Genomic DNA, 21,060 nt, shown 5'->3' with positions numbered 1-21,060 from the left:
AGCTCAAGTACTTTTTGATTTTTTTTTCTTCAAAATTAAGAAAATTTTGAAAATTTTCTTGAATTTTCATGAATTTTCCAGAATGGTATATTACGTCCTCGCTTCTAAGTTTGTTGTTTTGGCAAGTATGACATTTGCGGAACGAGCCGAAGGCGCACAATCAGTTAATTCACAAATTTGAGAAAACTTTATCGATCTTTGCGAATTTTCTCGATTTTTTTTCTTTTCAATTTTTGCTTGATTTTCGTGAGCTTTCGATTTCTTCTCGAAAACCATTTTCTTAATGAGTTAAATGAGTGTACCGGAGCATGATTATCCATTTAGTTCAAGTTTTGAGGCAATAAAAATGGACGTGTTAGTGAACCTTAGACTTAGAGACTTGCTTGTAACAAGACCAGTTCCACTTGCACTTTGAACAACCTAATCTACCTACATTTTCGCTTTCCGTACAATTTCATTTCCATGCTTACTAGTTCATTTTCCATGAATTTATCTAAACGTTTTTATTTAAAAAAAAAGTTAAAAGGAACCTCCAGCCGAGCCGTTTTAAGCCGGCTCAAGCCGACTTTTTCACCGCCACCGAGAAATTTTTTTCGGCTAGCCGCCGCCGAGGTTTCTCCGTCGGCGCTCATGCCTGAGGTTTACTACCACTTAAACCGTCGACCGTGAAAAATTGTTGCACTTGTTGAAAACCGATTGGTCGAATTCCCAAACAACCCTGACCTATTCTTCATTCGTGAACAACAACACGTTATTTCGTGTCCTTCACATTCACAATGTACCGACCGCAAAATTCTGAAAAAGCGATCATTCATCTCGAATTAAATCCAAGAAAAATTCGAAATATCCTTGTGAGCATACCACATATTTGACATGGTCCCATTCCAAAATTTCTGAATTCAAATTGTAAATATTGTTCTGTTTGAGTGGTTTATGATTGTTCGCAGGTGGTTTGCGATTATTTATGGAAGTGTTTTGAATTTTCGTTATGAACACAAATCGCGCGCGCGTTTTATTATATTTTTGGAAACGAAACAATTAACTTTATATTGAAAGAGTGGGATCCAATCTTAAATTGTATGCGTGTCGCTCTGTTCCACTCGGTCACAATTACTTTTTTTTATCATTTGGTTAATTCAAACAACGCAAGAAGACGAAACAAAAAAATCTTTTCTAAAATCTAAATTTAGTTTTTTTCTTTCCCTATTGTCTTTCGGCTGTATAAATAGTTTGCCATGAGGACTATTACGAGAAATCTCTTTCAATAATTGTTGAACTCGCGTCCGATCCGTACACTCCTTAACGGTTTTTTTTCTTCGTTCTTAAAATTGCGATTCAAAAAGAATAGGATGTCGTCTAAAATACCAAATGAAGTTCTTAATAATGGCGCTAAAATTCCAATGCTCGGATTTTCCTCGTGGGGTTGGGGTGTAAGTTAGAGCCTATTTGTAAGGAAAAAATTCTTGAGTTTCCTGGAATGTTTTCTTGCTAAAGAAAAGTTTTTAAAAAATGTCGTGGAATTCAAGAAGTATCAAGTGAATTCAAGAAAATATTTCTTAGAATGGTCGTAAAAAGCCCTTCATAAAAACCCAGTGAATTGTGACAAAAATATTTTTTTTTTTTTGGTTTTATTTATTCATAATAGGAAACTGGAAAAGGAATAATTGAACAAGCTGTGAAAGATGCAATTGATCTCGGATACAGATATATCGACACAGCCCCAATCAATGGCAATGAGGAAGAAGTGGGAAACGCAATTTTAGCAAAGATAGAAGAAGGTGTAGTGAAAAGGTGAACAAAAAAAAACGAAGTAACTATTCGTCCGCGCGGGCGAATAATATTTTATAGACTTTTCGCACGCAAATGCCCGTTTAGTTCAAATGCCCAGTGAAAGAACGAATGGATTTAAAAATTTGGAGTTACGTTTGGTTTAGTGACACGTGGAGCTTATGTTCCTTTTCATAAAATAGATCGCATGCCAGCCAAGGGTCTGACACTATTAACACTATTCACATATATTTTTTGTCGAGTGTCTAGGATGTGATGCCACCCCTTTCAAAAAATGTGACACAATGTGCTTATGTTTCTTTTGACAAACTGTGACCCAATAAACTTATGCCATGGCGGAGTAAAATGAACCAGGCAGTAGCGCTTGTTTGACTGGTGACCTGAATTATCTAGTAGCCTTATTTATTTTGCGAATTAAATTTTTCAATTTGTTTATTTGATTTCATGTCATACGGTGTAATAGGTCACTTATTTGACGTTTCGAAAATGAACCGCTCCTGCCGGGTTTATTTTACTGATGAGGCGACATAACTACACGTCTAAAAAACGATATTATCGTCCAGGACGATAATATCGTCTAAAATTATAAATTTTAAAATATTTTCAGAACGATATTATCGTTTTCTTGGCGATATTATCGTTTAAAAAAAACAATAATATCGTTTTTAAACGATAATATCGTTTTTTTGGACGATACTATCGTTTTTTTGATGTCTAAAAAACGATATTATCGTTCAAAAAACGATAATATCGTTTTTTTGACGATAATATCGTCCTGGATGAAAATATCCGCTGGACGATATTATCGTTATTTTCTTTTTCTGAACAAATTTATCGTTATTTTGGACGATATTATTGTCCTGGGCGATAATTTTTGGGACGATAATATCGTTTTTAATTAATTTGTTTTTTAAATTTGAGACGATAATATCGTCCAGGACGATAATATCGTTTTAAATTTATTTAAAATAAAAATTCTAGACGATAATATCGTCCTGGGCGATATTATCGTTCTGGATGGTTGTTGAAGACGAAACACAAAATCTTGTAGATAAACACCTTTATATAGACGGCAAATATATATTAAAAATTGGTTCATTTGGTTCCATAAATTTAAATTTTATATAGAAAAATTACACAGACTAATTATGAGACGATGCGAGAAAAAAAAAATTAACTCCTAAGTTCCAACACCGTTCCGGCGCCCGGCTCGCATTGCGGCCCTCCGCTTCGCTCCGGGGCAATGGGCCGGATCGCTAGGCGTGTTAAAACGCTTTTTATGTACAATCAAAGTTGGCATTCATTTCGTAAAAAGATGAATTATTTAGGGACGAACTAAACGCCTTTTTTAAACACTGATGTGTAGGTGATTTCCTCTGACAATTGTTTTTCGATATTTTGGAAGAGAATTCGGTTCTTGCTGCACCTCTGAGTAAAATTGAGTCCTGGACAATATTACCACCCAAAACTAAACGATAATCTCGTCCTGGACGATATTATCGTTTTTTTAAACGATAGTATCGTTTTTTGAACGATAATATTGTCCAGAAAACGATACTATCGTCCAGACAATATTTTAGAATTTTTCAATTTAGACGATATTATCGTCCTGTATGAAAATTTTTTGGGCGATAATATCGTTTTTTTGGACGATAGTATCGTTTAAAAAACGATAATATCGATTTTGAGACGATACTATCGTCCAAAAAACGATATTATCGTTTTTTTTGGACGATACTATCGTCTAAAAACGATATTATCGTTTTTTGGACGATAGTATCGTCTAAAAAAACGATAATATCGTTCCTGACGATATTGACGGTGTGGAAATGTCCCGCCACCATTTTACTCTGTCGTGCTTATACTGCTTTTATCAAAATTTAGGACAATGTGCTTATGCTTCCTTTAACAAAATAAAAGTGAGAGCATTCCATGCACGGATACTCTCTTTTATATAATGTCACATATGGAGCTTATATGCTCCCTTTTACAAAATGTGACAAAATGTCATCCTAACTTACGAATAGAAAGATGCCTTTTAGAAATCGTAATGCAATAAGCTGAAAGAGTGAAGTGATTAAGTTTACAAAATATAACGGGAGAAATTTGAAGTTTAGAAACAAACGTTGTTCACATCAGGCATGAGCGCCGACGGAGAAAAAGTCGGCTTGAGCCGGCTTAAAACGGCTCGGCTGGAGGTTCCTTTTAACTTTTTTTAAAAATAAAAACGTTTAGATAAATTCATGGAAAATGAACTAGTAAGCATGAAAATGAAATTGTACGGAAAGCGAAAATGTAGGTAGATTAGGTTGTTCAAAGTGCAAGTGGAACTGGTCTTGTTACAAGCAAGTCTCTAAGTCTAAGGTTCACTAACACGTCAAGTTTTATTGCCTCAAAACTTGAACTAAATGGAAAATCATGCTCCGGTACACTCATTTAACTCATTAAGAAAATGGTTTTCGAGAAGAAATCGAAAGCTCACGAAAATCAAGTAAAAATTGAAAAGAAAAAAAATCGAGAAAATTCGCAAAGATCGATAAAGTTTTCTCAAATTTGTGAATTAACTGATTGTGCGCCTTCGGCTCGTTCCGCAAAGGTCATACTTGCCAAAACAACAACAGAAGCGAGGACGTAATATACCATTCTGGAAAATTCATGAAAATTCAAGAAAATTTTCAAAATTTTCTTAATTTTGAAAAAAAAAAAATTGAAAATGTACTTGAGCTGCTTAGGATCAACAGGAATCTCGGTTTTCAAAATTATTTCACCCATTAACCTTTCGAAATCTTTATTTCATTTTCCAGCCGTTTCAAGCCGGCCTGAGCCGTGTTTTTGGCACCGGCTCGGCTGCGGCGCGGCTTGCTCAAAAATGGCCGGCGGCGGCTTAATCGGCGGCTTATTTTCGGCGGCGCTCATGCCTGGTTCACATACCACTTTTTTCTTGATTCGTTTACATTTCATCTGGCATAGAGTTTCTACGCTATTTTCCCACTTCCTTAGCATTTTCACTGACAGTATAGATATTTATCGCGTAAAAAATCCATTTGTGGGCGAATATTCTATAAGACACTATCCGCACGCGCGAGCGATTAGCAACGTACAAAAAACTCAAATTTTATTTGAATGTCGCTCAATCATCAGTGGACATCAGAAATATATTTTAAAAAAAAATTATTTTCCTTCAGAGAAGAATTGTACATTGTGGGCAAATTGTGGAATCCGAAGGCCTTTCACGACCCGGCATTAATCAAAGACGAACTGTTATCAACTCTGCGGAATCTGAATTTAACGTATCTCGACTTATATGTGATACAGTGTCCCGAAGGCGAAGTGCAGAATGTGAATGATACGTGGCATGAAATGGAAAAGCTAATAGACAATTTCATCATTAAGAGTATCGGTGTGTCGAACTTTAATGAAGATCAAATCAATTATTTGTTGACCAGTGCACGTTGCACACCGGTCACATGCCAATTCGATTGCCATCCATACTTAACGCAAAAGGAGATGAGTAAATTCTGTCGGTCAAAGAATATAGCGGTTACCGTTTACAATCCATTTGGCTCGTCTGCTCTGCTGGAAGATCCACAGGTATGCTAACGTTTGAATGTAAGTTTCTTTTGTGGATGAAAATACTGTTTTGCACACGTAAGAAATCCCATCACTTTCGCATCGAAGCGGTTCACTGAGTTCTATAGGTTTCTTCCAAGGTATAGTGAGGAGGTAATGCCATTTACAACCCAATCAGATGTGCAGTGGCACGAAAGTTATTTATTTATATAAACGCCATCTCTCAATTTATTTAAAACCACAAAATTGCTTAGAAACCTGTGCCATCTGTTTTGTGATAGGCATAACATTTTGAGAAACACAAATAAATCATAGTCAACCATTTTAGAAAAAGGTGTCATTAGCTTCGAACTATTGTGCTAGGCCGCGCATCTGAATGGCATTACCTCCGTTCATATACATTTGCATTGGTTTCTTCCATCGTACGGTAAAAACGATTTTTGACATGCCGAAAACGAACGAGAGCATCCACAGAGCCATAACCTCAACAATTTTTTACCAGAAAATTTTTGGTTATGGTTCTATGGATGACGATTTGACAGCTCAAATAACCTTCTAAGAAACCTATTATTTGTCATTTGAAATTTCATATGAAATGATTGGAACAGCAGTAACTTCTTAAATACAAAAGTTCGATTTTTTACGTGGGCAGAGCAGTACTAAACTAGAACTTCAATTTCCTTTATTGAGAAAAACGTTCTAACCCGGTGCAGCGATAAATAACTATCTTATGTGTTCGGTATAAAAGTGGGTATTATTCAACACAATCAGGGTTCCGGCATAACGTTATTTTTTTTGTTCCGTGATGTGACGCTACAATAACGGTCAATTTATAACTTTTTTTTTACCGAAAATCAAAAGTTACGACTCGTAACGCTATATACATCTGTAACGAACGTCTGTAACGTCATTTGTACTTCAAACGATATTTAAAATTACGGTTTCAGAATACTGGACGATTTTTAGATATAACATTATAACGTGACATATGTGGTTGTGTCTTTTAACGTTAAGAATTGTAGCGAAAAGACAAAAAATTCAAACGATAACGTTACAACTTGAAACTTTTCTAAATTATTACGTTAAGGAACCCTGAACACAATTGTAAAATTTGAAACGTCGTTTCGGCAAGACATGACTTTCTATCACGTCACGGCTTTACCAGTGGTAAATTACCACCAGTGCAGTGATAAAAAGTTATGTGAAAAGAAAATCGAAGCCAAAAGTTGCACAATTGCATAAAACGTTGCGAAAGTAAGTCTATCCGTCACGCATCTACTGACGAGAACCACTTCATTTCGCAACTTGTTGCATATTAATGTCCTTCGAAACAGCATGACATATTTATTTCTGCAACTGCGCTGCGAAAAGTGAACTTTTTCATGCCTACTTTGATGAGCGTAATGAGGGTCTTTTTTTCACTTCTTTTCACAACTAGTTTTAGTGGCGAAAAGTACTTTTCGCAACTACTTTCAGTGGCGAAAAGTACTTCTATGTAAAATTTGCATTTCAAAAGTTCACTTTTCGCGGTTGTTGCAGAAAACGTTGCATGCAACAAGTTGCGAAATGTGGTTGTTTTCGTCACACGATGTAGTCACATCACATCTAGTGTCGAAAACAACCACTTTTCGTAACTAGTTGCATAAATAACTATTATATCACCAAGTTGCATGAAACGGTTTTCTCAATGAAGCCTTTTTCTCGGAAACTACAACAGTCTTTAGTTTAGCTTTGATTTCCGAGCAATTCAACATGACGATGAAGAAAAATCGATTTCCACTTTCAGATCGAATCCATTGCTCAAACATATCGAAAGACGCCCGAACAAATTTTACTGCGATACCAGATTCAACGTGGACACATTGCCATACCAATATCGATATCCAAAATGAAACTGAGAGAAAATATGGACATTTTCAAATTTGAGCTGAAAAGCCCGGACATGCTTGCATTGGGCAAACTGGATCGCAACAAAAATTACAGTTCACTGAATGCGCTATCTTATGTGAGAAAAGATTTTTTTTTATTTCGGCCAGAAAATACGTCATTACTACCTCGCCTAAAACCGGTTTTTCGCATTTTTCTGGTCGCAAGACAACAAACTACCGTATTGTCTTGCTGGGACATTTTTTGTTAAGACGTGTGGAAACCTTATTACCACACGCCTCAACAAAAATGTTCCAGCAACACAGTACGGTACTATTATCGTCGTGTCATTTCGGCACTTATGTTAATGCTTTACATTCTCCAGGAACGAATGAAACTGAAACTGTGCTTCAGACGGTGATTTAGGCGCATAGTATAAGCGTAGGAAAGCTAAGTTTCCTTATAGTGGACAATTTGCTCATTTATGCCAGTCAGTGTTGCGATGACCGTCAAATATAAAGTCGCCAAGGGCATGTTCACTGGACGATGGCAACAATTATAAATGTTTTTATTTTATTATTATTTTCAGCTATTTTTCTTTCTAATTGATGCTGACACTGCTTTATTGTACTATGTCTCATGTGTGTGGGCGATAAAAGACTGTTAAATTTTCGTCTTTTTTTTTTTAAATCGCACATGCCCAACTTGTAATTATAAAACGGAAGTGAAACGAAAACAAACGAAAAAAAAATGTAAAATGAAAAGAAGAAATGAAAATAATTTTTTATTAAAATAAAACCACATCTTTTGGTTGGATTATTATTCTCTTTATCTGCAACAAGGACCACAATTCTGCGGTCCTAAATACACAGCACAAAATTTATGATAAGTGGGGCTATACCAAAAAACAATTGGGTGTGTTAGAAGAGAGTTTTCTGGGATAATTTTTATCCCTTACATTTTCTATGCAATGCCTTTCGGTCGAAAACTTCAACTGCACACATTTCAGTGTGGATGATTTTTAAACCCCACGAAATCTGAATTCCCTGTTGACTCGTAGAAGTATTTCGAAAGATACAAAAATGAGGCCAGACTATCCAGTTCGTATTTGGCTTCGAACACTTCGTCTATTTTATATTTTGGCGAAACTTCGTCTTGTGTTGACCAATCCGATTGGCTCAGTTCGATGCTGAATTTCCAATGTTTCAAGGGAAAATAGGCATTTCCCCACTGGTAAAGTTGGATCACTTCGGCTTGGGTGTTTATGACACCCTGAATTAACTGTCGCAGTTGATCATCCTCTTTAGCTATCGAAACGTACGGATTCATTTGGTAGGTTGAGTCTCTCAGCCACATGGCAAGAATATCTTGATTTAGGAGTATTCGAAAAGTGAGATCCAGTGATGATGTTCGTGTATGGGATTGAGATGTTGCCATTAGTCAATCTTTCATGAAATAATACGGTGGTATCTGCATCGGTAGCCAGAAACATTAATCAGTGTTACGTACATCGATTCAATGTGAATATATTGGTATAAGGTAAGTGAATTGCATGCGATCGATTAATGAGCGAAGAAAAATGGACTTTCTAACGATGAAGAATATAACAATTTCTGCGTGTGTGCGGTGTGACTAACCTTATTTTCTCCACTCAGAAAATATCTACTTTCTCTCCCGTCCGTGGGGAAAAGCGGTTATTTACACCGTACACACACTTCGGAGAAAATATAAAATTCCAACTCCAGCTCTCGCTTCGCTCTGGTCGTAAAACTTCGCTCTTGTTGGAATTTCCCATTTTTCTCCCATTGGTGAACAAAGAACTATCTTTTACATAGAGTACTGGGAAGGAAGTTGGCGAAAATTGTACGAATCGTATCATCCTTAATCCTTGGTCACGCATCTGGAACCTCAGACTGACCAATTTTAACACCTAGAATTTTTAGCAGAGAAAAGAAACAATGAATTTCACTGCTGAGTTTCTCTTTCACAGACGGCAAGATATCGACAGGCACTGAAGTATAATTGTCGGATGTTATCGCATCGAACTTTTAAATATGATTTGATTCCAAGCATTCCTGTAGAGATGTGCATAAGCCTTCCATTGTCTGTTGCAACGGTCATCGCAACAATTCTTGTATGTGAAAGCCAAATATGAAAACTCTGGAATTTCTACTATTTGATTTGGTTTACAGAAAAATAAGAAATGTATCAAAGCGACCGTTGTGGTGGAAGTTGTTTCGATCGTGTTTATTCCGAGTCGTATTGACGAGTATTCCCATGGTATTCCCATGGTATTCCCATGGTATTCCCATGGTATCACCTTCTTCATGGAAATGAATGAGAACAGCGCCTACATGCAATTGCCTCCAAAACTATTAGAATTTTCGGTATTTTTATCGTTGCGCTCTAGCAACGGACTATAGCAGTACATATGAGGAAAGTCTTCTAATGCAACTCATTTAGTCGATAATGCACTGTAGCAACACTTATTTTAGAAAAAGCTGTTGTCCGAACTCGAATTAAGGAAACTAGTTACCGACACTCATTTTTCGTCGAAGGACCCTTGACCTTAGTCAACTGAAAATGTATAGATGAAACCGCGAACATGACCTGTTTTCTCTAGTAAAAGTTGAATAACTTTGGTGAATAAGCAGCCCCAAACTCTGAACTAGCCCTAAACGTTAAACTAAACTTTCAAGCAGACACCCTGTTTATAGCGTTGAAACCGCCAACATGACATGTTTTTTCGAGTAAAAGTTGAATAACTTCAGTATATGAGCAGCCCTAAACTCGAGACCGATTTCAATCGTCAGCCCTAAACTAGCCCCAAATTATAGATCTACTGGAAACTGAAAAACGTTTTGAATTTACGGACAAATGCTTAAACGACATGTTTCAAAACTTTTTAAAACACTATAACTCACGCTGTTCGACAGCCCTAAACTCGGGACCGGTTCCAATCGTCAGCCCTAAACAAGCCCTAAAAAATAAGCCATAACTCGACACAGCCCTAAATGGTGGGGTGCTAGCGACATGTACCTGGTTTGAACCTGCAAATATTTTATTTCGCAGATTTAAACCTGCGAATTTGGAACGTATGAACTTTTATCCAAAACTTCAAACTTCATTATGGTTTTTCGTAAGTTCAAAACTGCGAATTTCTTTTTTCGCATTTAAAACCTGCGAATTATTTGTAATTCCTAAAATCACTAAAAAGTCATGTAAAATGATCGTCACAACGACCGGACTATAATGTAGAATTCACAGGTTCAAGCAAAGTTCAGACAACCAAGGTTCTGAAAGAACAGGTTAAGTCAACCCTGAGTTGATCACGAAGACGGTGCCACACAATTGCGTCAACGGCTGCGAAGTTTATATGTGAAATAGAACTTGACAAAAACAAAATTCTGAATTTTCGAGAAAAATATTTTCTTCAAGTTGATTTCTCCCACTGTCTGTTTATAAAATTTGGTGTCAACCGCCTTCGTTGTTGTCTTAACCTGTTCTTTCAGAACTTTGCAGACAACCACGAAGGCGGTTGACACCAAATTTTATAAACAGATAGTGGGAGAAATCAACTTGAAGAAAATATTTTTCTCGAAAATTCAGAATTTTGTTTTTGTCAAGTTCTATTTCACATATAAACTTCGCAGCCGTTGACGCAATTGTGTGGCACCGTCTTCGTGATCAACTCAGGGTTGACTTAACCTGTTCTTTCAGAACCTTGGGTTCACGTTCGCAGGTACTTCACAGACATAAAATGACGTGTTTAAATCTAGCTTATTTTGATTTTAAAAGTGTCACACAAATTGTGAATTTTTAGACATTACAGTAGATAAATTGCTTTAGTCCGACCTTCCATTTACAACTCATTTTTAGTTCGTCAACCAGCACTGAACTCACATCGTTTATCATAAGAAAAAACGAGCCGTCAGAACAGTCGGAGCGTTCGCTGCGACTGAGCCCCATACGAACCCGTACATCTATTGTGTACGTGACCCTAGTTCGTCGGTCGCCCTATTCTTACCCTAAGCCTACTGAGACCGTAAACGTCGTTAAAGTAAAATTCTTATGAAATGTGCACGTCTTAAAAATTGCGCATGGCGCAATTACGAAGCCCCGTACGACGTTCCTTTCAACTGTAACTAGGCATGGGCGATAATATGAAAATGATTATCGAAAATTATCAAAAAAATATCGATAATCGATAATTATTGATATTTTGATAATTATCAAGATATCGATAATTCGATATATCGATATTTCGGTCCGAAAATCCGATATTTATCGATATATTCCGATATATCGGTATATTATCATGAATTTTCAGATAAATATCAAAATATCGATATTTTGATAATTATCGAATTTCGATATTTTGATAATTATCGATAATTATTAAATTATCGATAACGATATGATTAATCGATTATCGATAATTTCTTTCGATTGATATTATCGATAATTTTGAACGCCTCCCATTCCTAACTGTAACCCATAACCCAAACTTAAAAATTTTTGCAACATTTTACTGATAAATATGCTAGTATATAGCTCAAAAGAACTATCTACACCGTTATATAGCTCAATATAGCTGTATATATTTATAAATAGATATCCATATTTGGGATGCTTGAAACACCCCACACACATAACCAATCACTTCCCACTGATCAGTAACTTTGTAAGTATCATTTTCACCGATTTCTATTGTTTTTACAAAAATCCAAAATGGCGGCCGACGGTCATTTTGTCAGGAGGTGGAAAGTAGTACGCCTGCTTTACATTCGTTAGTACCTTTGCAAACAAAAAAAAATTCATGAAATTCGGTCAAAGTTTACTCGAGATATTGACAAAATACTCCACGTTCACTGTACGGCCGAGTAGCCACATATAAGCTCACTCCAAGAGACCTAGCTCACGCTCCGGTAAACCGAATTCCATGAACTTTTTTTTTCCCTGATTGGTACGGTCAAATCTAATAAAGCCAAATCCATCTAAATGCGTTCAAATTTGGCCAACCTACAAGCAAAAACGTCTTGCCGCCCTGTACCTAGTTCACACCAAGGGGTCTCACTAACGAGTCGGTCATCCGATTTCCATAAACTTTTTTTTTGTCGATCGGTATTGTAAATATCTTTTATTTGACGTATCACTTACATGTGTAGCCTTTGAATGGCCGCAGATATCTTCGGAAAACGTTAAATCACTTATGGGGCCCCAGCTCGGGAAGGGTCGACCCAAAATCGCCCATCTGCGAACTTAGCCTCACTATTTGGACTATCTTTCAGGGATTTTGTTTTTTTGAAATCGGATTTGATTTACTCAAGATATCGACGTGACAGACAGACGGACAGACGGCCCAAATTTTTATTGCGGATTCGTCATCTATGAACATAGGCAAACACTTTGCCCTTACCGTCTGCTTCGAATTCCATCAATTACACACGGCATCGTAATCCTATAAGCCCCTTCGTTCTTCGTACGGGGCTAAAAAATATTTGTCCAGAACTCGGACTGGCCTCATCTTTGACCTTTTGCGGCTAATCGTCATTCGGTAAAACTTCAAAACTTGAAGCAAAACCTTCGTATAATTCGTTCGAGGCTTCACCTTCTAATTAGCTTGTTGTAAAAGACAATAATTTTGTGTCAGCCAGTCAATACAGCCGATCCTTTTTTAGACTCAAACTTTTGATGTCCAAACGAACGAAACATTCGGTGGACGACGAACAGGTCAAAGTTGGGTTGGATGGCTGAAGTCCCAAAACACTGAGTAAAACGAAGTTATTTAGAGAGAAAAAAATTGATTTATTCAGCAATTCGATTTTTTCGAACAACTCTCTTTTTTTGGTCGTGGACGTTGGAGCCCAAACAAGCCTAGCTTCTTGCTGACCTCCAACGATTCCGATAGCTTCTCGTAGGATTCACGTCCATCGATCGCAGCGCTGAATGCCAGAACATAGAATTGCCTGTAATCGAAGAGTAAAAACGGTTGAAATTAGTCCGGAATGCAAATTTGAGGAAAAAAAATCGGTTTTCGAAATGGAAAACATTTCAGAGAGGGCAAGTTGAAATCATTTTTGTCTTTTCGAGAAAAGCAAATATTAATAGCGTATATGTTACGATCATCATTGGTTTGGTGGGTTTACTGTTACAAAAGTTTGATCGCAATTTAATTCAATTCAACTGTCGTCATTCAACGGTTGAGAACAAAACTTATTTGAAGAAATCTTCGTTTCAAAGTTACAGAAAACGGGGTAGGGTAATCTCGCACACCACACAAATTCATGGTGTGCGAGATTCACATCTAAGTGGTGAATCTCGCACAGTCATGACTTTTCGTTACATGTCGTAAAAGGACGCATACTATGATCGCGTGTGCGAGATTCCCCGACACCCAGAAAACATCTAATTTCCAAAGAATGGATTTTTTTGGTAAAATTATCTGATTTCACCATCTAGAGTTCAAATAAACTAAAATTCTGTAGCCGATGAACTACGCGACACTAAATACGAAATGCAAACGCGTTCCCGGTTGAATTGAAATAAAAATGATCCGACAATTGGGTGGAAAAGTGAAGTAAGAATAAAAATTACCTGCACGGTTCTATTCGTTTCCTGTGCGTACGTGTCACACTGCAATATCATTTGACCCATGTAACGGACATCTGTAAACAAACAATTCATTTGAAATGCATCTTAATCGGTGAAATCTGCTTAAAATGGAATGGACTTGAATCAGAGAGGGCAAAATTTAATCAACGTCATACGAGTACGGTGTACGATCATAGCGTATATACTAAAACATCATTTCAAAGGAGAAATCAACACGAGCTTCGTAACTACGTGATTAAGTAGAATGGACAATGGATTTTGAAAACTTACCTCTTGTTTCACTGCCGCAATTCTATCGTCAATCTGCAAACACAGACAAAAAGAAAATGTCATTACGGGACGTTCTTTAACAATTTAGCTTCACATCATGCATTGGTGTATCAACATTCATGAATCTACTTTTGAACGACTTCATGAGCCTGGACGCAACATTATCTTCGTGGTTTATGCAAAATAGAATAACGTCGGCGCTTGACGGTACAAATGTGAAGGTTATGACAGAATATTAGACGCTCTGCTTCACAACAGTAGCATTTTACATAACTAGGGATAAAAAGATGAAAAGTAGAATTTTCGTGAGAACTTTTGTTGATCCGAGGCAAAGCCGAGGTTAATTAACTCACGAAAACGAGACTTTATCCCGACTTATGTAATGGCTTTTACATGCTGAGGGCGCGCCGAAAGAAGTTCTTGAAACATGAAAAGTACGGTTTTCGATGCATGTAGCATGTAAAAATTCTTTTTAAATTGATTTTCCTGAGCAGAAATGTCCTTTCAGCTAAATATATAATTGCCTTTGCAATAACAATAACGGAAGGAGATAAGTCTCTTGTTTCAGTTATCGTCATTTGGCTTCACTTTTCAAAACGAAATGATTTTTTACAAAAATCTTGGCGAATGGAAATTTTCAAGCGATAACCTAAACAAGATGGAAGTTACACTCCAACACAAATTCATCATTGAGTTTGGTCTGCATTTCTTTCGAAATTTGCAACAATAATCCGAGGCCTTAACGTCAAATTTTTGTCCTCTAAATTGTTCCGACTATTGGTGACTATTCACGTCTTTTGGCAATAGGGCGTATCGAATTTTGCAAATTTTAAGGACCGCGATAGCCTGTATGCGGAAAACGTAGATAATCGAAAACTGTGTCCGGGCATGTGGTTGATGAATCCGATGGAGCCATGGAAGAAGTCCCCCCGGGCGGCTTTAAGTTTCCGATGGTCATAATTCGGAAAGTTGAGAGTATTTTTGAAAACAATGTTCTAGCGGGATGTAGAGCTTTGAAAACTCTACAAATCTACCGAAGAAACCTATGGTCCAAAAGGTGCCATTGCCAAGATTGCCTAACATCGAAAATAAGACCTTTTGGTTTTTGACTTATATTTCCTGAGAGACAAATGATTTTTTTTAGCCTGTGGTATGAGGTGGTAGAGGAGGTCGAGCACTACCAGTACACTAGGCATGTCCCGATCGGATATACTCTTGAAATCACTTTTATAACATTTGTGAATGGAATTTTTAAGAGTGGCCACGTCGCCCACGAAGCAAGTGCAGACACTGCAACCGGTGCCACATCGAAATAACAAATATTTTGTGAAAGAGTTCAGCTACTGTCATGGAATATTATGCATACTTACTGGCCAAGGTGTCCTCGACTCACCAGTACCGGTTGCAGTGTCTGCACTTGCTTCGTGGGCGACGTGGCCACTCTTAAAAATTCCATTCACAAATGTTATAAAAGTGATTTCAAGAGTATATCCGATCGGGACATGCCTAGTGTACTGGTAGTGCTCGACCTCCTCTACCATCTCATACCACAGGCTAAAAAAAATCATTTGTCTCTCAGGAAATATAAGTCAAAAACCAAATGGTCACATTTTCGATGTTAGGCAATCTTGGCAATGGCACCTTTTGGACCATAGGTTTATTCGGTAGATTTGTAGAGTTTTCAAAGCTCTACATCCCGCTAGAACATTGTTTTCAAAAATACTCTCAACTTTCCGAATTATGACCATCGGAAACTTAAAGCCGCCCGGGGGGACTTCTTCCATGGCTCCATCGGATTCATCAACCACATGCCCGGACACAGTTTTCGATGATATACGTTTTCCGCACACAGGCTATCGCGGTCCTTAAAATTTGCAAAATTCGATACGCCCTACTATTCACGTCTTTTGGCAATTGACCACTTACAATTTCAATAGAAATTGTACCGACTATCCCAATATTTCCACTATCAGTCACTAATAGACACCAATTGACGAAAATAGGCACTAATAGTGGCCAAAGGAAACCAATAGGCACCATCAGTGCTTATTGTCAATTGGCGCGGCATCTACTGCTGCCCTAGTATCGTCGTTCGGACGTTTATTTGGATTTTGTTGAAAATCTACGAATTAGTGATCACATCACGAATTGTAACCACATTAAACCGTGGGCTACTTTGAACACAAACTCCAAAATTCTAGAGAAGGCCGTAAGAACGAAAGCGTTCGCAGCGTTAATCAATCGACGGGATTCATGAATGTTATAAGTTTCAGAAAACAAATTTCATCAACAAGTCTTATGACAGGGATAACTGTTTGATATAAATATATTCATCACGATAAACACCTCTCCCGTTTCTGGGAAGTAACGAGATAAAAATAAAAATAAAAATATTTGTCACTCACCTCGCTCATAATATTTCTGCTGGTCGTAATGAAAACAACATCTCGTCAGTCATCGATTAAAATCTGCGGAAAACGGAGAAAAAAGACAATTAAAATTCGCTGCGTCTTAAGGCCATTACTCTTAAAAAAAATTGAAAAAATTTTATTCGAAATTTTGTCAGACGAAGTGGTTGTCAACATAATACTTCAGGTATATGCTTGTCTTTAAATAGATCATCATGAAATTCGAATAAAATTTTCTTTGTAGAATTACGAGAGATATACAAGGTCTAGTAGTATGGTCACACCATTGTACATCCGGCCAAAATCATGTGTGAACTATCATCACAGCCGATTACCAAAATTCATCAAGTCCCAGCAAAAAAAACTGGTCGTCTTCTATCGAGTCAGTTACGGTCATATGGTTTTCAAGGTATACGCATAATGATGAAAACAGTAACACCAAGAACAAACACACACACACACACACACACACACATGTGAATGCGTGAGGTGAAGAATAAGAAGTTTGTTGAATTTCGTCATTAATCATCATTCGGTTCAAAATCTTTCACCGGTACGGACCATTCGCGTACACTCGTTGAAAGTAAATTTAAGGCGTCGAATCACAGGGTAACGACTCATATCAAAGGATCCACGTTCCGATAATCAAATCCAATTTTAGAAAACAAAACATTCCAATGCAAGCGTCTTCCGCCACCACGACCAGATTTCGATACGTCCTCGACTTTTGGTTCGGTAAGCCGTCCGACGCGGACTACTTGAAATCAAAATCATTTTGGTACGGTGACGATGCAGCGGATAATCATGTGCGGCAACACTTGTCCGATGATTATGAAAAAGCGAAATGCGGTCAGTACAACGACTGGTCGGATTCGGCCGACGGAGCACTGGCATTGGTAATTTTACTGGACCAAGTGCCGCGGAATATTTTTCGCAATACAGCGCAAGCGTATGCAACAGACGATAAGGCATTGGAAATTGCAAAGAAAATAGTGGCCAGCGGCTGGGATGAACATCAACCGGACATCGTTCGGCGGTATATGTATTCGCCGTTCAATCATTCGGAGAATTTGGAAGATCAGAGACGGTCGGTGGAACTGTTCACGAAATTGGGCGATCGGGAGCACTTACATTGGGCGAAGAATTTCTACGAGACAATTAAAACGTACGGACGATTTCCGCACCGTGATGGAATCTTAGGGCGACGGCCATCTAGTTAGTGTAATTCAAAAGTGTAATGCAATAAAACGGCACAGTTTGACGAACGAAATGTCCCGTCTTTATGAAAAATGAAACCCGATTTTGCACGTCGTGCAATACCCTGAATATGAATTTGATGGAAGACAATGTATTCTGCTGACTAATGCTTTCGTTGGTGCTGCCATGGTTTGCTTACACACAACTGCGTGTGGCCAGCACGCACCATCGAAAAATTTATTTGTGTGCGTGACCTTGATCACTAGAATTTTGTTGTTGGTAGAAACGTTAGAGATTTGAGCTAAACTCACACGATTTTCATGTGAATTTACGACGGGTAAATGCTGTATGGGAACATTATGACATTATGAGTGGCTTTGGAGTGAACCGATTTGTGCTCATCGAATTCAAGCTGGACTGGACAGTCACTCACTTTGTAGATTTTATCTTAGCAAAAATGAACTCACCATCGATCTTGACGAAGACGACCCGTTCCAACGAGAATGAAACATCTGTTCAGCGACGATTCTATCATGTTTGGACCAGATAGGATGGCATACCAAGTTCGCCTCAATCCAGACTCCAGGAGATAAAAGGCAATCTGAAATCTAGACAAATTTCCGCGTTAATTTCATCTGAACCGACGGTCGCCTACCATCGAAATTGGCAACATTTTGGTTTCAGAAATATCCGATTCCGCATGGAAATTCCAATTTTGGTCTGGGGCGGTAAAGTTCATCACTACAAATTATCAAGTCTAATAACTTCCGATAGGTTCCGCGGGTGACACAACACCTCTCGCCACCAGTGCCGCACTGGCCCTACGGGCGTTCGGGCGATTCCCGAATGGCTTTTTGATTTTTGTATGGATAAGGGGCAAAGAAGGGCCTTTTGAACAATTTCTTCATACAACGCCCGAAGGGCTTTTTTGAACCAGTCCGGCACTGATCGCCACCGTGATCACGTGGTGAATTTTTTTGAACGTAAAATCATCAGAAGAGGTGTCTTCCCTCGTATCTAACAAAATGGCAATCTGCGTGACCTCTTCAACGTACACAGAATCGACAAATATATACGACAATCATCTTACCTGAGTGTGACAGCTGTTAATTTCTCTACGGGGTCCATTCAACGGCAAGCTATCGCAAATTGAGCCAACATCTGGAAAGACGGAACAAAAGGGTTTGGGTTACAAACGGGAAATGTTCGCTGGAAAGTTTTCGAAATTTCGCGAGACTTTGTTTTCAGTAAAATCCGATTCCGCAATTAAATTCAAAAATTTGGCCTGGGGCGGTAGAGTTCATCAAGTACAAATGACAATAAAATTGATCTCCCGGAAACAAACGACAACGCTTACCTGTTTATTCTGCAACGAAATGGAACAGCATTTATAAGATCAGCACACTAGACCCCATCACCAACGATTGTCCTGCAAAATTCAATCAAATTATTCATCTGGAAGCGTAGCCCAAAAATCGAACATTTTTCATGCGAATGGAAATGTGATTCTCTGGTTAGTAGGGCATCGTAAACGAATTATACTGACACTCTGTGGAGTGATATGAGAAATCAAATTGCTTTGCCACTTTGTAATTGAAATTGTCGACAGAATAAATCAACAATCTTACTCAACGAAATGGCCTCGTCTTTGCGCACACACACATGTTGGACCATGCGGACATTTTTAGAAATTTTCACTTGTTTGCCTTACCTTAATGAATTCATGCTTAACATCGCGACTGGCGTCTCTCCATACCATTTGTATTAACCGACTGAACCGAACACGGTCTGGAAGGAAGAAAATGCGATTAGGGCTGGGCATTACACTGAGGTAAATCCACGTGTTCGGAAATCATTTTCAGTGGCTTCCGATTCCTCATACAATCAATTTTGGTCTGGGGCGGTAGAAATCATCATTCGAGATATAAACGCGATAGAAACATTGCAGAGTACACCTACCTAGTTATGTGAGTCACGATGCAGCAAACCACATCTCTGGTGCCGGCATTCCTAAAAGACGAAAATTCCTAAATTAGCGAAAAATCCTCGATGTGGAAGACGAGACAGCCTCGTTTCGATAGGTTTTGTGATTCCGTGGTTAGTAGAGCATCGTCAATTTACAATTAATACGACGACACCCTGTGGAGTGATAAAAGAATCTCAATTTTGCTATTGCCATCCTTTTTTTAGGGTTATCGATGTGTGGTTTCGAAAACCCTGACCAAGACATGGCAACCGACTTTATCGGAATCGTTTCTGATTGAACAAATTTTCAATAAAAAATCGAGTTTGAAGAACTCGTTTCTCATCCGGTTTACGAACAACGTGTTTCGTTGGAAAAGTTGGGTTATGTATAAACAACGATGTCATAGAAATGTTCACACACAAAAAAACATAAAGCGAAGCGCCTATTAGGACTTACCGTACGTGATGCGGTACGATGTTGCACAATTGCGTTATTCTCAAAATTGAATTTATTTTATTTATACAAAAGTCGAACCTCACGTTCTTCAACACACGTCTGTTCTGCGCGAAGCTACAAATTGAAAAGAACAAAATATGGTGGCAAGCCTGGCAGGCGTGACAAATAATGCAAAAGACCCAAGCGAAAAAACATTGTCAGCAACTACTGGGTAAATTTCGCCCAGTCAAAATGTAATCGTTACGAACGTGCGGTAAAATTTGAAAATGTTGTGTATGTGCAGGAATTGGCAAATTAAAATCTTATTTACGGGTGTTTGTATAGATCATCTTCAAGATACGGAGCTTTCAAAAGTAACCGCACTTTAGTTTCGTTGAATGTTTCGTATGCGATTTTTTCAACGTAATTTCAAATCAAACGTAATTGAAAATGATCTATGGAAGACATTCATTTATAGATCTATGTTGCTGGCAAAACTGAACCCAGTTCACTCTTTGATGATTTTGATTTTAGAAATTTTCTGTCATGAAGTGACAGTTTTGACACTGGCATTTTTGACATCTGAAAAATTTCGTTATAACCTCAATTTAAAACGTGAACTGGACACAAAACTTGTCTTAAAACAATTAATTTTAAATAACATTACAGTATTATCGTATATTTACGATAATATTTTACAATAAGGATACGATAACACTGTAATATTATTCAAAATTAATTGTTTCAAGAGAAGTTTTGTGTACAGTTCACAGAATATTTTTCATATTCAGGTGGACTAAAAGTGTCACGTCACATTCTCTCACCATGCAGATAGTAACCCAAAACAACAACTTTCTCTCTCATTTTTATTTTTCATTTTTTTTTCCAAGATGTTACAATTTTTGTGTAAGATACGTAAGATATCAACTCGATAATGACAAACAT

At 37.8% G+C, this 21,060-nt stretch overlaps 2 protein-coding genes, 1 long non-coding RNA gene and 1 other non-coding gene across 4 annotated transcripts; 2 read left to right on the top strand and 2 right to left on the bottom strand.

Moving 5' to 3' along the window:
• The first annotated feature begins 1,218 nt into the window (after window positions 1-1,218).
• Window positions 1,219-8,032, top strand: LOC119083626 (aldo-keto reductase family 1 member B1-like). The gene is made up of 5 exons (XM_037193361.1): window positions 1,219-1,430; window positions 1,646-1,791; window positions 4,974-5,379; window positions 7,145-7,363; window positions 7,610-8,032. Exons 1-5 carry the CDS (start codon window positions 1,350-1,352, stop codon window positions 7,643-7,645), a joined length of 888 nt encoding a protein of 295 aa, XP_037049256.1. The 5' UTR covers window positions 1,219-1,349; the 3' UTR covers window positions 7,646-8,032.
• A 5,008-nt stretch (window positions 8,033-13,040) lies between these two features.
• On the bottom strand, window positions 13,041-20,276 carry LOC119083628. Its single transcript, XR_005088908.1, has 10 exons — window positions 20,137-20,276; window positions 19,674-19,724; window positions 19,426-19,502; window positions 19,072-19,143; window positions 18,805-18,875; window positions 18,182-18,322; window positions 16,515-16,577; window positions 14,110-14,142; window positions 13,822-13,892; window positions 13,041-13,193 (listed from the first exon to the last, which is right to left on the bottom strand). It is a non-coding gene; the product is annotated as an uncharacterized LOC119083628 (long non-coding RNA).
• LOC119083944 lies at window positions 16,372-16,457 on the bottom strand. The gene has a single exon (XR_005088974.1). It is a non-coding gene; the product is annotated as a small nucleolar RNA R38 (small nucleolar RNA).
• LOC119083627 lies at window positions 16,976-17,787 on the top strand. Its single transcript, XM_037193362.1, has 2 exons — window positions 16,976-17,126; window positions 17,179-17,787. Exon 2 carries the CDS (start codon window positions 17,195-17,197, stop codon window positions 17,735-17,737), a length of 543 nt encoding a protein of 180 aa, XP_037049257.1. The 5' UTR covers window positions 16,976-17,126; window positions 17,179-17,194; the 3' UTR covers window positions 17,738-17,787.
• Window positions 20,277-21,060: the final 784 nt, after the last annotated feature.

The sequence above is a fragment of the Bradysia coprophila genome, unplaced genomic scaffold (genome assembly GCF_014529535.1).
Source record: "Bradysia coprophila strain Holo2 unplaced genomic scaffold, BU_Bcop_v1 contig_70, whole genome shotgun sequence".
Lineage (NCBI taxonomy): Eukaryota > Metazoa > Arthropoda > Insecta > Diptera > Sciaridae > Bradysia > Bradysia coprophila.
This window is presented reverse-complemented; position numbering and strand designations above follow the sequence as displayed.